The sequence below is a fragment of the Vespula pensylvanica genome, chromosome 16, assembly GCF_014466175.1.
Source record: "Vespula pensylvanica isolate Volc-1 chromosome 16, ASM1446617v1, whole genome shotgun sequence".
Lineage (NCBI taxonomy): Eukaryota > Metazoa > Arthropoda > Insecta > Hymenoptera > Vespidae > Vespula > Vespula pensylvanica.
The window spans coordinates 4,509,584-4,526,182 of NC_057700.1; the positions used below are offsets into that span (position 1 = coordinate 4,509,584).

A 16,599-nucleotide genomic window follows, 5' to 3' on the forward strand; every position below is an offset into this window, starting at 1 on the left:
TTAGCGCTATTTTGTTATGCTTTCCTTTGTAGGAGTTCACTTCGTATTATTGCTATTACTACTATTATTATTATAATAACAATAGTATGTAATATAATAATATAGTAATAAGAACAAATAGAAGATTATATTTATAATATGTACATCATGACGCATGATGATGGTAATTTATGATAACAAAAGAAGGAAAAATGTGTTATTTTGTCATGGTTTATCGTACGAATTCTAAACAAATCGTTATATTTTTTATAATTTAATAACTTAATAACTAGAAACATGATCGCCTATCGATAAATACGTCTTATACAAATGACCTATGGTGACAAGTATGAAACATTTTTTTTTGTTTTCGTGCGTTTCATTTCTCTTTATCTTATCTTAGAATCGTAATGTATTCATTTTCATATTGTTTAAATATATATAAATTATATTTAAGTACATTATTATTATTATTATTATATTATATTATATTATATTATTATTGTTATCAGTAGTAATATAGAGTGAACTAGTCATACAGGGGAAACTCGTAAAAGAAAAAAAGTGCTGGGAGTTCTACCTCATAGGTAGTATGGAAATAAACTCATGTTTTAATTTGCATTAAAATAATATAAGTATTCAATAATTATATTTAAGAAAACATCGGACGAAATCTTATTTTTGTCGCAAATTTATACATTAGTTCTTATATGTGTTAATTATATTGTATTTATTATTTTCTATGCATTTATCGTGAAACAAATGCGTATCGACGTCGTATCTAGCACGGATCACTGTTAAATGCATGGGACTATCAAGAAAATATATATATATAAGAGGCTGAAAAGTATGAGTTTACAGTTTACTAACACTATTTACTCTACCTACAAAACCAGTTGTTATGTACGCGGAGAGGGGAATAATCACAAGTTTGTACATCGATACAATGGACGTATGGCGGGGATAGCGTTCCCCACTCGTATTCGTAGTTCATATTTTGTCCATACCTGTCGCTAAAGTCACGCACGCTTTGAGCAGAAAATGATAAACAGCCTTAAGAATTGAATAAGTTTAATAGAAAATATAATTTGAATATAGTGTTGTTTGAGAAAAGGTTAAAAAAAAAGAAAGAAAGAAAGATAATACATACAAGAAAATGTCAATATAGTAGTCTGACAATTTGGACAAAAGTACACAATAGTATATAAGTATTTATATTCAATATAAAAACTATATGCAAGTATGAAGAATAAATATTGATAATACACGTTACTTTGATTTGATCGTAAAATTATATTAAAAAAATAGAGTAGAATTAAATCTCTTATTATTATATATTTTTGTTCATATATCCAATATAACAAATTATGTAATAAAAAGAAAAAAATTCTTTAAATTTCTCTTTACTTTTATTTTTTGAAATGTATATAAATTGTTTTGTACAATTTAGTAATAATAAGATAAAAGGTGATTATTATAATTCTAAGAGGATTATAAGTTTATGATAGTAAGCATGTTAAAATGAAAAGACTTTATTTATTTTTGCTCAGAAACTCTATACACCTTAATGATGATAAATACACAAACATTTTAGTAAGATATAAATTTAATAATACAAGATGAGTTCTAATGTTTTTATGAAGATCGATAAAATTATGTAAAATGTGTCTCAGATATTTATACAGTCTCAATCAGCTTTCTAAACAAATAATTCTACAGCTTAAGCGATTGATTACGATAGTTCGACACTCCAATTTGTATATGTAGATATTTGAAATATATGTCACAACATAGATATGTTATTTATGCAACTTCGATAATAAAAATAAGATGTAAATGTTTTTTTATTTATGTTCGCATATAAGTTACATTCAATTATTTTGTTTTTAATTCTTATCGATAATTATTATGTGATGTGTATGATTTTTTATAAAATGACACCTTTTTTGTTTAATAGAATATTTAAAAGTATTTGAAATATGTGTGCGTGGCTATTGGGATAATACATGTTATAAATTCTTTAACTTATCAGAAGCTAAGAACATACTTAGTTCAATCCTCATCACATTATTTTCTATCACAAATATGTTGAATGTAAGAATGTAGAAGATTTATGATAAGCCATGATCTACATGTAAATATATAAATATGTTTTTTTTGAAATGTTGACACTTTTATACTTGAAGTATTTTTTAAAAAATGCTTCAACTAACAAATTCATGAAATAAACTAAAGAAATTAGAAGATTCTTTGCAATTTTACTGTATTATCAATATTATTCTATAAATTTTATCAAATTAAATTAATTTGAATTTGATGTGTAATAGTTATACAGACTTATATTTAAATATTTAATATCAATATACACCAAAATTTCTTTTTTTGTTATAAATTCTTTACAAACTGATAGATTTGAAATAAAAAATAGATATATTGCATAAGTTGCATTTTAGGAATTATCACAACTGTTCATTTATGATGCGTGAGATATTTTTATTTTATTATTAAGAAAGAGAGCAATTCAAGATTTCATGAATATTACAGCTTTTTTAAATGTATTTGTTATAATTACATGTGAAAGCTTATATAATGTAAAAAACATGTAAAGTATAATAAGATTTTATACTATGTACAAGAAATAGTTTGAAATGATATTATATATGTTAATAAGATTTTTTGCAAAAAAAGAAAAGAAAAAGAAAGAAAAGGTATGAAGAAATAGAACTATTTGAAAAAAATCTTTAAGTTATAATGCTTCCATGGCTTGATCAATATGTATTTTATGAGAAGAAAAACGTAATATCTTAGTAAATTTAGTTACGAGTTTGTGATCATCAACTTAAACAAATATACAAACTCACAGCATGTCTTATATTTTGTATTGCGCAGTTTTGTTACATGTTCCATACTTTCCAGAATCATTCTTATTAATCGAATACTTTTTACAGACACACAAGAGAGAGAAAGATGCATTGCTTTATAATACAACCGACACATTTTACAATACAAACAAAAAGAAACTATATCGAATATTTCTCTTTACATCAATTATATGGTTAAATGAAATAATTAAGTTAGATTTTAGACATTTAGGAGATCCACATCGACATGTGTCAGGTAGTACTTATTTAATAACTTAGATATTTAGTTACACACTTTTAAAGAGCCACGAAAAGACATGGCGCATATTATCTTACAATAATGAAATGAAAAAATTTTGTGAAAATCTTTTAGAGATGAAAGATATTAAAAAACACACAGTTTCCAGGTTAAGCAAAAGGACACTGCTACTCCATTATTTTCACAAGTTAAAAAACCCTGTCTTCCTTTTCCAATTTGAGATGAAGTGTAGAAATGCAAGACAATTGTAGACCTAAAAGCTTTTGCAACAGTGTCACAAGATTTCTTGCACTTTTCATTCCTGAATACTGGGCGGTTTACATTGTTACGTGTTAAAAAGTATACATTTTGCTAAGAGATATTTAATCTCACAGCATTAACGAACGTTTTGTCGGCAGATGATTGTTATTCAGTCAAGAAGTAAATTGTGATTGATACACACACGCACGCGTACATATAAATATATGTATGCACGTATCTTTTTTCTTACAAAATACAGATGCACTAAGAATCTTTCACTTAGTTGCAAGAGATATATAACTGAACTTTTATTTTATTTTCACAAATAATCACACGTTTATGTGCGAAGTCAGTCCTCTATATTGTACGTTGTCATAAAAAGCATCGTTCGGAAACATGCAACTCTCTAATTATTTTTCGGTTGTAATTGCACGATCATTTGTAAATCCACAATGGTCTTCTCCAACATTTCAAGCCGCGACATGTTAGTTAAAGAACATCGCAACTGATTTGTACAGCTATTAGATGTCACGGTGGTAATTAAATTTGTAGATATTGAACCGGCATTGGTAGAAATAGTTTCCATTTGAGCATTATCCTTATGTCGTGAACTAGTTTTTTCATCTATAGAATCAGGAGATGTATCATTTTGTTCTACAATGTTTTTATCTTCAATATCTATATTAGAAACAGTTTTCTGTTCGTCAATTTCTGTAATCTGATGTAGATCCTTTTTAGTTTGGTCATTGTCATCGCTAATATTAAACTTACGTTTTTTTGAAGGGGCTTCTATTTCCTGTTGATTAGATTCTTTGACTTTTATCGTTCGAGTACGCGATAATAAAGTTTCTAAAGCTGATTGTAAGCTAGTAGGTGGTTTCAGTCTTGTACTGCTACTATAAACAAGAGCTAAAGCTCGTAAATCACCAGTTAGTCTATGAGCAGATGCTTGAATATCAACAGCTTCCACCATTGCTGTCATAGAACTAACTAAGTTATCAATAAGTAGGCAGGTTTGCTCAGTTAATACATGATTGGCGAGTTTAGGGAAGAAAGTTTTTAAGAAAGCATGTATTGCAGGTACTCCTAATGAAGATCTTTCATCTAATAGAACAGCATCTACGTAATCCACTGTATAGGAAGAACAAAGGAGAGATGCTATATGCTTTCTATCTATATGTGTGGCAGCATGGACATCCAACCATAATCTTGGAAATAATGCCAAATGTAAGGGAACACCTGGAATATGAAATTGGTGATGAAATCTACGATTAATTCCATACAGAATTAGATATTAAATATTATGATTACCTTCAAATCCTAACATAGCGCTTAAGTTAACCAATGTTTCTGTCATGCAATCATTATTGATTGCAAGTCTGCACATAACATCGATCAACTCATGATATGGTAAATAAAATTCAAGCAAGGCGCTATCATATTCTGGATCTACTCCTCTAGATGCTTCAAGTTGAGAATGTGGTACTGCCATTTGCACCATTGGTCTAGCAGGTCTTGTAGGCATTTTTCCTGGTGGAGTAGATCTCCTTGGAAGATAAGGACCAGGTGGAACAGCTGCATGAGACTCTTGAAGAGCTGCATGACAATGAGATAATAATGGTGCTAAAACAAGTATAGCATCTGCAGGAACAAGCATAACGAGTTCTTTTAGAAGATCGATTGCCAAATTTCGCATATCTGGTGGATTATACGTATTTAATAATGTTGCCAATTTTCTTAATACATCTGGCCACTCCTTGCAATTGGCAAGGATATTTCTTGCATCAGGTCCATCCCTTGCTGTACGAATACATCTTACTAATTCTACAATAATAGCTATTAATTCAGCTAAGTCACCAGCCACGTGGCATGCAGTTGCTTCATGGTACATTATATGTAACATGTGAAAAGCTTCAAGAGCCATACTTAAACCTCCATTGTATACAACATACAAACGATCATCATCCGATTCTATAAGAATCCTGATAAAAACAAATATATAATCCTATTATGCATTATTCCACAATAAGAAAATTGTATCAGAGAATAACATACCGAAATGCAGAAATTAATGTAGCCCAACAGGAACGACCATCCAGCCCTTGTAAGTACGAAGATAGTGTACCTCTTCTAAATGATGCAATTTCAGCTTCTTCTTGTTCTGTTTGATCTGGATGCCTGGCAACTAGTAGTTGCATCAATTTGAATAATTCATCTACCGCCTAGATCAAAAAATCATCTTTAAATATAAATATCAACCATATATGATATATATTAGAAAAATCTTTTCTTTTATAATGAAATATTAATAATGATTAATACGCACGCGCGCGCGCGCGCACATGACAATTACGCACTATATGATAATTATCTATGAAAACTTACAGTAGAATATTGGGTAGGATGCGGTGTGATATTTTTAAAAGCCCATTGTATATTTTGATGCGCAGCTAATTGTCTCGTAAATGTTCGTGATTGCTGACAACAAACTCGTAATAATCCGTAATAAGCAGGTAACATTACTCGGTTGAATAATACAACATCTTGATCTTCGTGATCGGCACTATTAGAAAAATAAATAAAATTAATTTACTTTTGGCATATATGCAAGTTAGTTGGTATTATTATATATAAATGAACAACTTACAGTATATAATTAAATGCAATATTTTTGGTTATATGTGGATTATGAAGTATCATGGCTACATTTTCAGGACAATCAGAACAAACATGATACCAAAATAATAATACAGCTTGCTTATTATGATGTACTGGAATGCTTGGTTCCGAAAGCTTTGGATGAAATAATGTCCATAAATCATTTAAATATTGCCCAAACTGAAATGTATAATTTTAAATAATTATTAGTTTTATTTTTAAATTATTTGAAACAATTTCGTATATGAAATACATACCATTAATTTCTCTGTTTTAGAAACAACACAATATGTAAGCAATGCAAAATAGGCAGTGAGTTTCATTGTACCATGAGTTTGTAAATCAATATAATGTCTTGCGGGTTGCAATAATCTTAAAAGTGCAGTATAAATTTGGTGCAATATTAATGTAGCTTCTGGAGATAATTGAAGTTCTCTAGAAGTGTTACATCCTAATCCCAATCGATGAGCACTGCGATATCCTTGTCTAAAATGAGTTGAAGGTACGAGTGATACTAAAAGGAAAGCAGCAGCAGAACGAACTCTTTGGTTTGAATGTTCAAGAAGAAAATGTTGCAACCAAGTGTCTAATCCTTGTAGAACCCATGCATGTGCAAGTTTGCTTCTGGTAACAGCAAGAGCCAACCATTCAAGAGCTCCATGAGGTGCAACTCTAGCTGCTTCCCATACTCTACCCAGAATTAATTGTGTCATACAGGGTAATCCACTAGGACCTGAACTTTCGGTAAGCAGAGTCAAAAGTTTGAAAAACGGTTGACAAACATCTGTATGTTTCGTTATTGCTTGAAAAATCATTGTCACAATATGTATAGCCAATCTATCATTCCATCGACACAAAGATTGAATTAAATTTCTTGTTTGATTCAAATTAATGACATCTCGTGTTTGCTGATATAAAAATGGAAATCCTTTACCTCCTGCTACTGCACTTAGATCTGTTGGCGATAAAGTTAATCTGCAAAATTGTAAAATATTTCTAAACATTCGCGATTGTATGAACACAGATATATATAGATGAATATTAAATGAAATTTAATTTTAAAATCATTAAAAATTAAATTTAAAATGATTTTTCTTTCATGTACAGATCCATTCCTACCTATGATCCGGTCCTCTACTACGTTCAACTAATGTTGCTATTAGCGTAATCATCTTATCTAGCGAAGCTGGTCTCAATTTATCTGTTGGTACTGTTACAATTTCTTCTTCTTCTTCTTCTTCGCTAACTGCGTCAACGAACTCATGTGTTTTATGACCTAGATAAAAGTTTACCATCGTAGAAATAGCCTGTACTCGTATAAGGAATAATGTCTCCTCTTCTCCCATTTTACTAAACTCGTATAAGAAACTAAAGTATTCTGTAAGATGTTTTAAATGTTGCTTAGCATGTTCCATCAAAGATAAAAGCATTCTAACGAATCTTGTAACGCACGATCGAGTGCCAACAGTAGTTAAATCGTTTTCTTCATCACAAAGCAGATAGAGAGGTGCTTCTGTAGCGCGTAATCGTTGAATGACATGAATACATAATCTTTGAAACATTTGCCTTACCATTTGATTAGGACATTTTACTAATATTTGTATAGGCCACCATGAATTACTAGCCATTCTTTCAAGAAATCTGGCGCATGCACCAGGTGAACCATTAAACTGTTTTGTAAGTAATTCTACCCATTGAACCATGGTAGGTTTTTCTTTAGCATGAATAAATGTTTCCATGAAAAAGGAGGTTGAAAGTTCAGCAGACATTTCCGTAATATCTGGTTGAACAGAAAGTAATGTTTGTGGTATGTAACCACATATTTGCCACATAAATGTAAAGTAGGTATGCTCAAATATATTTTTGTCCTGCAAAAAGTGCATATTATCTTGCCATATCCAATCTTCTAACTCCTTATTTAGTTCCAAAGGTGGTAATTTATTTGTTTGCTTATGACTTAGCAGAGATGATCGTAAACTAGTTGGGCTGGAAACAGTAGCTTCTTCTTCTTTCAACTGATCACCAGGATCTGTACACCACTCATAGAAAAGCATGTATGCTGAGTTTGTCTTCTCAAAACTGAAATCCATGAATTTATCTGTTACAGAATCATATGTTTTACTGGTCATCTCACCACCAAAACATTCTGCTGCAATTTGATTTGGATCAAATGGTTTAACTTCAGCATCATTAAATAAAAACCATTTGTCCTTATTAGGAGAGGTACGATCTCTAATAAAACTATAATAATGTCCTCCATCAGCTGTACCAGTATGCACAGTAACACCAATTAAATCATACTGATAATGTTCCATTTCTTCTTCTTCTTCGCCATCTAAGGCAGTATGTTCTTTATTCTCAACTTTGATATTAGCAGATGCTTTTCTTTCCTCTTGATAATGTTGCGGCATCAATTTTTTCTCTACATATCCGGACATATCCAATCTTAAAGGAAAACTAAAATGTGTGTTAACTTTCTCTTTAAGCATAGTGCCCATATTAAAAGTATATCTCATTGTATTAAAGCATAATATATGTGGAAGTTTTTTAAAGCATGCTCTCTTCTCTGCTCTTGCTTTTTTGCCACATTGAGAACATGTGTACATATTATCTCCTTCTAGAGTGTCTTTGACAGTTACCTCATCTAAACTTTCATAGAGATTTCTCATATCAGCTACTTGACAACGAACTGTATAAAATTCCTCAAGTGTACGGCTTACATGTTCGCAATCTAGCGAGACCACATTATTCGATATTACTCCACAAAATAAAGTTTTTACTAAATTTTTCAAATCGCTCGTCATTTCTTCTAACTTAGATACGAGATCTATAAAAAACTCTGCCATATCTTTCTGTTCTCCCGTATTTAAGGGTTCATGATTCATAGTATACACGCGACAGAAACTTCTAGGATTGTATGCTTTTCTCTCAGATTCCAATAAATATGCAAACATTCGTTGTAATTCACGTAATGTCAGCTGATGTTTATTAGCTCTATTACAATCAGCTCCTAAGATAGAAATACGTGCTTGAGGCATCATGTAAAGATGTTGCATACAACTAGCCATATAACATGTTGCACCTAAATTTGTAAGTCCTACATATCCACAATCTGATCGTCCATCTTCGTGTGGCCAGTAATCCCATGGATATGGAGAATGTGGACCAGGCCTATGTTGAGTTAACAATTTCTCATGAAGTATATAATAATTATCTGGTGCAGATTTTACAAGCTCAACTAATAAATCAAATGCTGCTGATCTAGAAACTTGACTTTTACATTTGGGAACATGTTTTGATCGAGGATTTGGCAATGCAAATAAAAAATCAAATACTTCATGTAATAAATTTTGCCCAATTTTCCCTTGCTTGCAAGGTGGATTATGCGTCATGATATTACATGCAAGATTTAATAAACCAACCAAACCATCATCTTCCACTGTGTTATGTCGCATTTCGAGATGTTCTCTGTTAATAATAGAATCAATAACTCTGATTGCCAAAGCTTCTAAGTCTATGGTCCCATTAGACAAATCATCTGAGACATCTTTAATAACTTCTCGTGGAAGAGAATCGACTAAACGACATACAAGCCAAAAATAATCTCTACAAGCAGGCCCATATGGTTCCTTGCCATCATCAAGAACAGGATGTAAATGTAATGGTAAATCTGGCTTTCTGTGAGAAGGTTGCATAGCTTCTGCGATCACAAGATGTTCAAGTAATGTGTTTAGCATTGGTACAATAAGACCAGAGGGTTCAGAATTATCGTTTTCCGTTCCTGTTGTTCCTAAGCATAATCTATAGAAAGCAGTACACACTTCTCTTCGTACAGCTGGCTCAGGGTCTTCCAATACAAGACGACGTAGCCAAGTTTTTCCAAAAGGTTCAGATGACGAAAATAAGCTTTGTTTTACAACTGGATCACTATGTACCCAGCATACTAACAATGCCATAGTATAATGGATAACTTGAGATCTACCAAACACACCTGTTTTGTAATGATTTGGGTCACGTGGTAAAGATGCCTCATTCAAAATACTTGTTATTCTCGGCATAACAGTATTAACATTCATCATAGAAAGCATCGCGTCACTAAGTTTAGGTATCAATAATTTATCTGCTTTACGTTTCTTCTCTTCTCTGACAACACCAAGATAACATAATTGCTTTAATAAGCTTGCAAGACAATCTTGTTGCCATTCACTACCATCTCCTTGTTCCAAACATTCAGACATAAAAATATCAAACAAATGCCGCAAACCTCCATGTTGAACAAACACTGTTGACCATGGTATATCCTTTTCTTTCTCATCATGATTATCATCTGCATCACCACCACCTTCATGTATAGGTGATGAACTTAAAGCGGAAGAAACAGAGGATTGCTGACATTCTGTTCCTCTTCTACTTAAAGATTCTACTATATACAAAGAATACATTAATTTTTGAGGACTGGCAGGATCCAATAAATCAGGTAAAGATGTCTCTCCCAATTTTTGAAAGCCTCTCAATAATGTCGGACTAGTAGGAAGTAAGGTTAATGTATCCCAGACTCTTCTAGAAAGAACCTGAGCTTTTGTATGTGGAATTTCTTGACCTCCTTTTACTGTGACCTTCATAGCACTAAGTGTTCTCATCAATGTAAAAAGCTGTTCAAAGTACTGTGGCCGCAATAGAAGAAGAGTTGGTAATGATTCTCTTGGTGGTGGAGGTAACAGAGACGGTGAATCCATATCTCTTTTATTACATCGACCAGTATTATTACGACCTGCACCAGGTGAAATAAAGACTAATTGTCCATCTTTAAAACCCATTTCTTGCAAAGTCTTTTCATCAAAGTCGATAGTTAATTCTTGACCTTGCGTAATCATTCTAATTGGGCCATCAGTAAGAAGAGATCCTAAAACTGAATTAGCATTTTGTGTCACATTTGTAGAAGTAGCTGCTTTTTCTTGATTATTTTGTGTATCATCCCACCACTTAGCAACTTCTGCTCTCAAATCTGCAACATAATCAGTATTTAAAAGGGTAAACCTTGTTTTTTCGGGTATTCCAGCAGGTTGGACAAAAATTCTTATATGTTGTCCTTTTTCTGACATACTCATAGCCATGTGACTTCCCGCACCTCTACCTTCCAGTATCCAACGACGTAAATGATATGCATAGCGTTTCCTGAATACTTCTAGATGTGTTCTTAGTAAAAGCAGTGCTCTTTGTATACAACGTAAACTAGCTTCTTCATTTATTTCTAAATCTGCACTAGCTGCAGCAAGATGCATCATACATTGTGAAACAAATTCAGCTTCCTGAGACAATTGTCTAGATATGTAATAACCATTTAAATATTGAATAGCAGCCATACTGACATCTGTGCTCTTTGCCTTCAAAGCAATTTTCCACAGGAAATCCATTCCAACTGAGTCAACATCTCTTAAAGGTCTATCCAAATGTGCAGCAGCTAAACGTGCTAAATTGCATAATTGTTGGAAAAGACTAAGACCTGTCATGCTTATAGTTTCAGGTGGCAAACTTGGAAGTTTACGCATACATAAATGTTTCAATGTATCCATTCCAAGAGCATGTTGCTCTGTAGATTTTGCTTGACTTAATAACCAACTAAAAAGTTCATCAGCACACGTTGAATCCTGGGATAAACATTGCCATAATATGTCCACTTGTTCAAGACTTAAGCGAAAACAATCCGGTGAACCCAAGGGTGAAAAAATTGAAGATAAAAATTGTAATCTAACTTGAATTTCCGTTTGATGCGAGTATAAACTACTTTTTGGTCCATTACTAGTACACGTTTTCAAATTATTAAAAAAATGTTTCATCATACCACGTTCACGATCAGCCCATGTCGTGATGGTATGTGCATCCATTGCACCAAATTGTTGAAAGCTTGCAAGTAACTTTGGTAATAATCTTAAAGATACAACTACAGAATGATTAGTCGCTAAGTTTTCTAAGCAACCTTCAATGAATTTCATTGGTATTAAACGGTCAACATTAAAACACAGTAAATTACACAATGCTTTTTCCGCTTCTAATGCTAATCCTTCTCCCAGTTGACCAATTTTATCATCTTGCAAAAGATCCCACAATAATGTATTTCCTGGTTTGCATACCGTCTCCAAATTAAATTGAGAATTCAATCTTGATACCGCTTGACGGACTGTTCGCACTTGTGGAGGACGACATACAGATCTTCTAATAGTCATAGTTGGATGAGAATGATGTGGATGATAGGCTTGCATTTGAATAGCTGTCAAGTGACGTGCTGCCAGTTGTGCTAATTCTTCTTCGCAACCACTTTCTTCGCCATCAAAATCTGCCATATTTTTCTCACTTTTATTAGATATTCTACTACTATAAGAACCTTCTTCATCTGAAAGCATTTCATCTAAACCAGAAGGTAAGAAAGTAGGTCCGCTCGCATGAACTAATCCAGCAAGTTCAGATATAACAGCTCCTGGACCATCTGCAGCAGCTAGTACTCCTGCTACATCACTATCATCTTCATCATGAGATGTATCTGCAGAATCAGGTGCTCTGTCTACATTATGGCCTACTAATGACATATATTTATTTTTGTTTGCCCTTCTCAACAAAGATGCTGTTGTTGGTACTTGTTGATCAGTTGGATCTAAAGCCATGGCCTGTTGTTTGACTCGATCAAGAGTATCAACGACTTTTGATTCATCCAATGAGGTAAGTGTACCAGATTCTAAGCTACCATCTAATACATCTTCTGTTCTACTTTTACTAGTCAATAATTCTTTAGACTTTATGCTACCTTCTTGACCAACAATATCTTCCAATGTTTTTTCAATTGTTGTTATCGATCGTTTTTGAGGTTTCTTTCTTTTTCGTAATACTTTTCTTTTTTTCTTTTCATGAATTACTGGTTCTTCGGTATTTGACTTTTCTGTATCTGCTTCTACATCAGAACAGCTTTGTTTGTCCTTTGTATCATCTTGCAATGCATTTGAAGGTGTGTCTTTTGTTAGTTCGGTAGTACATTCGGATTTTTCAGAAACAGGGTCTTCTACTTCATTTAAATTTGATTCAACAGGGATGCTTTCTAAACTTTTACCTTTAAATGGACCTATTAAAAAGGGCAAATTCTTCTCTTAATTTATATTTTTATTATTGAGAAAGTAATTAAATGATTAATTAATATACCTTCTCCATCACTGCTATCTCCTCTTGCTTGTTTCCTCGGAGATGGACCGTCGGATAAAGTAGGACTAGGTTCCTCTTCATCTTCATCAGGACTACTACCATCCATACCACTTGGATCACTACTACTACTTCCTCCAACACCACTTGAACCTCTTAAAATTTCTCTGTTTTTCATAGTTAAACCTCTTGAATAACCCGAACCACCAGATGTCCATATAAATTTTATCAATGCTGATGCTAAAAACAAACTTTGCTCTGTATGATCCTTAGGTTCTAACTTCCCTAGTAAAGAATATAAGTGAAGGACAGGTGTGGGTGCTAAATGTTTCACTAATGGTGCCAATAAATCATATACTGGACGACCACAATGTTTCAACTGTGCAGCTTGCCAAATGGTATCCATATCTGAAGATGTAATTCTACCTTCCATAGCTAAGAAACTTAATACAATATGACTTTGTTTAATAACTTCTACATGTAAATTTGGTCCAAATATATGAGCTATGATATTATTATCAGTCAACCATGCAGCTAGCGCATGGCCTACTTGTTCAACTTCAGCAACTGTTTCACTATTACAAAGTTCATTAAATGCAGTAATATGAGCATTAATTTGAGCTACTCCTGCCAATCTCATAGTCAAAGTTGTACTGGTAAAATATTTGAAGGCCAAGTCTAATCCATCTCGATCAAAGCTTGGCAATACTGCATCTATTGGATCTTTAACTGCACTCCACATGAAATCTTAACACACAGAAATATATTAAATCAAATTTGATTCATTTATATAATTACGAGTATTTTACTTCAGTTATATTTTTAATGTTTACCTGCCATAGTTCTGACTGCTGGTGTGCGTAATTCTTTATCTCCTAATCGGCACATGTACTTCATAACTCGACTACGTAGAGGTATAAATAGTTGAATAACACTGCCATAGTTCAACCAAAGTTTTAAATTACAAATTACTGCAACCATAGAGTGTGCAAGGCTAACAGGCAGTGTATTCTCCATATCAAAACAACCAGACATTAAATTAAAACCACCTTGATGACAAAATATAGATACTGCACGAATCAAAGGTGCTGGTACTTCAGGGTCATGAGGTTCGCAATAACCTCCTTCATCCTTCATAAATAAATAAAGATAAATAAATATATACAAAATAATTTCATTGAATATACTACATGGGTTATATTACCTTCACTGGAGCTAATGGATTTATAGCACCTCCATGTTTCATTGCAATATAGAGAGGAAAATTAAGTAAAAAAATTTTGGAGAGAAGATGAAATAATTTTTCTCTATCTTGTTGAGACCAACTAGATGTTTGATTTGTATCGCTTGTATTTCCTTTATTTGTGCTCTCTTCCTCGCCTTTTTCTTCTTTGACCGACTCTTTTGTATTATCCTGCTGTCCATCTTGTTGTATAGTTTGTAATTGTTGTAATGTACAGAGAACAATACTTTGAGTCAGTCTTATGAATCGATCAAAGTTTTTAATTTCTCGATAACAACACATACATTGTCTACAAATTGCAAAAAATGTAATTTGTTTAATAAGCAAAAGATCTAGCCATATTATAACTAATAATCTATAACTAATAATATTTATTATTAATTTAACATTTATTATTATAACTAATAATATGTAATGAGTAATATTTAAATTTTATCTTGTAAACAAATCAGATACCTTTGTACCCATTGGTTAACATAATGCAAAGTAGTGTCCACATCTGCTACACATAAAGTAGTTAATACATCTTGCTCTTTTGATGTTCGATCATCATCTATACATACAAGATTATTTCTATGAATATGTATTTAAAATATATGTACAAAATGTTTTATAACATCATTAAAAAAGTTAAAATTTATTATTTACAACATAAACTGTTTCTATCATTTAATAATTTTATTTTAATTTTATTATTGAGTTTTTTTAAATTAATATGATAAATATTGTTGTTGTAATGCTCTAGAAAATTGTTAAATACTAAAATTGATCTCAGGTTATAAAGTTTTTAACAAACAATTATATGTAAAAAACAAAATACGATACTTATATATATGTATATAAATAGTAATCTATATATTACTCTACTGATACGTTTTCTCTATTACAATCATACAACTACGTTAATACATAAACTGTATGTAACGGAATAGAATAGGTTAAGATAAAATAGACTTGTGTATATTATGCTTACAAGAGAGCAGAAGATCATGAAAGTCAGCGCACACATCACACATGATTATTTTACTGTAGCCCCGAAAAGGCTTTTTTAATCACGTTAAGTTCATTACTCAATTTCATTACCATGCACTGCCAAAAATGATAATATTATTAAACATCTCTGTCTCTCTGACTATTCTGAACAGTTGATTAATTCGTTAGCCTCCATATTGCTTTTCTTGTCGCAGCTGCATTCACTCGTAACTTACTTCAAGTAAAAAGCTTTGTTTTTTTTCAATGTCTTTCTTTCTCTTTCGTTTAATTACAAATTGATTGAATTTTTTGTTTAAATTGAACGTAATTTTCACATATGTAAAATACTTCTCGTTAATAGCAATAACAATTTCGATTAGATAGTCAAATTTTCTATCTATATGAATGTCATTATGACAGAAGACAGCTGATCGTCGCCATGTTCTATGTATGCAACGTGGATTTCAAAACTATTTACTATATTAGTAGTAACTAATAGCAGAAATATTAGTAAAAAAAATAATAAAAAAATAAAAATACTTTTATTATATATGTGTATATATAATATTTTATAAATATATCTATTATATTGACTACACAATTAATACAATTATTATGTTTATACTCTACTCTGATATATTATTTTTATAATTAGACAAATAATTCCAATTGGAAATATATGCTTATTGATAAACTCGCTTTCACTAACTCTTGGCAACAATGTAATAATGCTACTTCTACAGGAAATATGTCTTATACAACAATTATCTTTTTTTATGCATTAACTCTATATTTTTGTTGGAAAGGTTAAAAAAAGTAATATTTTAATTTTACTTTTATTATATATCAATAAAACAATATAAAGATTAATGTAGAAATCTATTAACTTTTCATAGATAGTTTTTCAAATTTTGTAAATAATTATAATATATGCGTACACACACATGCGTATCTATATATTATATATATATATGTATATGTATATATATATATATATATATATTTCACAGATATATAATTTAAATTGATTATAAGTTGACAATTGACAGTTAAATGGTTATGTTTCTGTCATATTCGACTTTCGATTTAACTTTTAATGGGTTAATCCCAGGACCGTATAAAAATCTTTTTAGATTTATTAAATTATTCATATTATAGTTTATATTAAATTACTATATGCGAAATGAAATTGTTATAATATA

The 16,599-nt window shown here is 31.5% G+C and overlaps 1 protein-coding gene across 2 annotated transcripts; it reads right to left on the bottom strand.

Moving 5' to 3' along the window:
- Positions 1 to 1,495: 1,495 nt before the first annotated feature.
- Positions 1,496 to 15,847, bottom strand: LOC122634967 (ubiquitin carboxyl-terminal hydrolase 34). 2 transcript variants are annotated; one of them, XM_043824558.1, is made up of 13 exons: positions 15,399 to 15,847; positions 14,882 to 14,978; positions 14,387 to 14,714; positions 14,016 to 14,313; positions 13,186 to 13,929; positions 11,126 to 13,108; positions 7,117 to 11,002; positions 6,255 to 6,972; positions 5,987 to 6,177; positions 5,725 to 5,902; positions 5,395 to 5,561; positions 4,651 to 5,321; positions 1,496 to 4,578 (listed from the first exon to the last, which is right to left on the bottom strand). In XM_043824558.1, exons 1-13 carry the CDS (start codon positions 15,439 to 15,441, stop codon positions 3,746 to 3,748), a joined length of 10,137 nt encoding a protein of 3,378 aa, XP_043680493.1. In that variant the 5' UTR covers positions 15,442 to 15,847; the 3' UTR covers positions 1,496 to 3,745. The 2 variants fall into 2 exon arrangements, with proteins under 2 accessions (XP_043680493.1, XP_043680492.1); XM_043824557.1 differs by having other exon boundaries at positions 1,496 to 4,017; positions 4,111 to 4,578; positions 7,117 to 13,108.
- Positions 15,848 to 16,599: the final 752 nt, after the last annotated feature.

Excerpts from the sequence above, each read along its gene's own strand:
- LOC122634967 (XM_043824557.1), bottom strand. The coding sequence starts at position 15,441 with ATGTGTGATGTGTGCGCTGACTTTCATGATCTTCTGCTCTCTT. Across the intron at positions 13,109-13,185 it reads AGATAGCAGTGATGGAGAAG|GTCCATTTAAAGGTAAAAGT; the intron begins GTATATTAATTA and ends CCTTTTTAATAG. Across the intron at positions 5,562-5,724 it reads ATCCTACCCAATATTCTACT|GCGGTAGATGAATTATTCAA; the intron begins GTAAGTTTTCAT and ends TTTTTGATCTAG.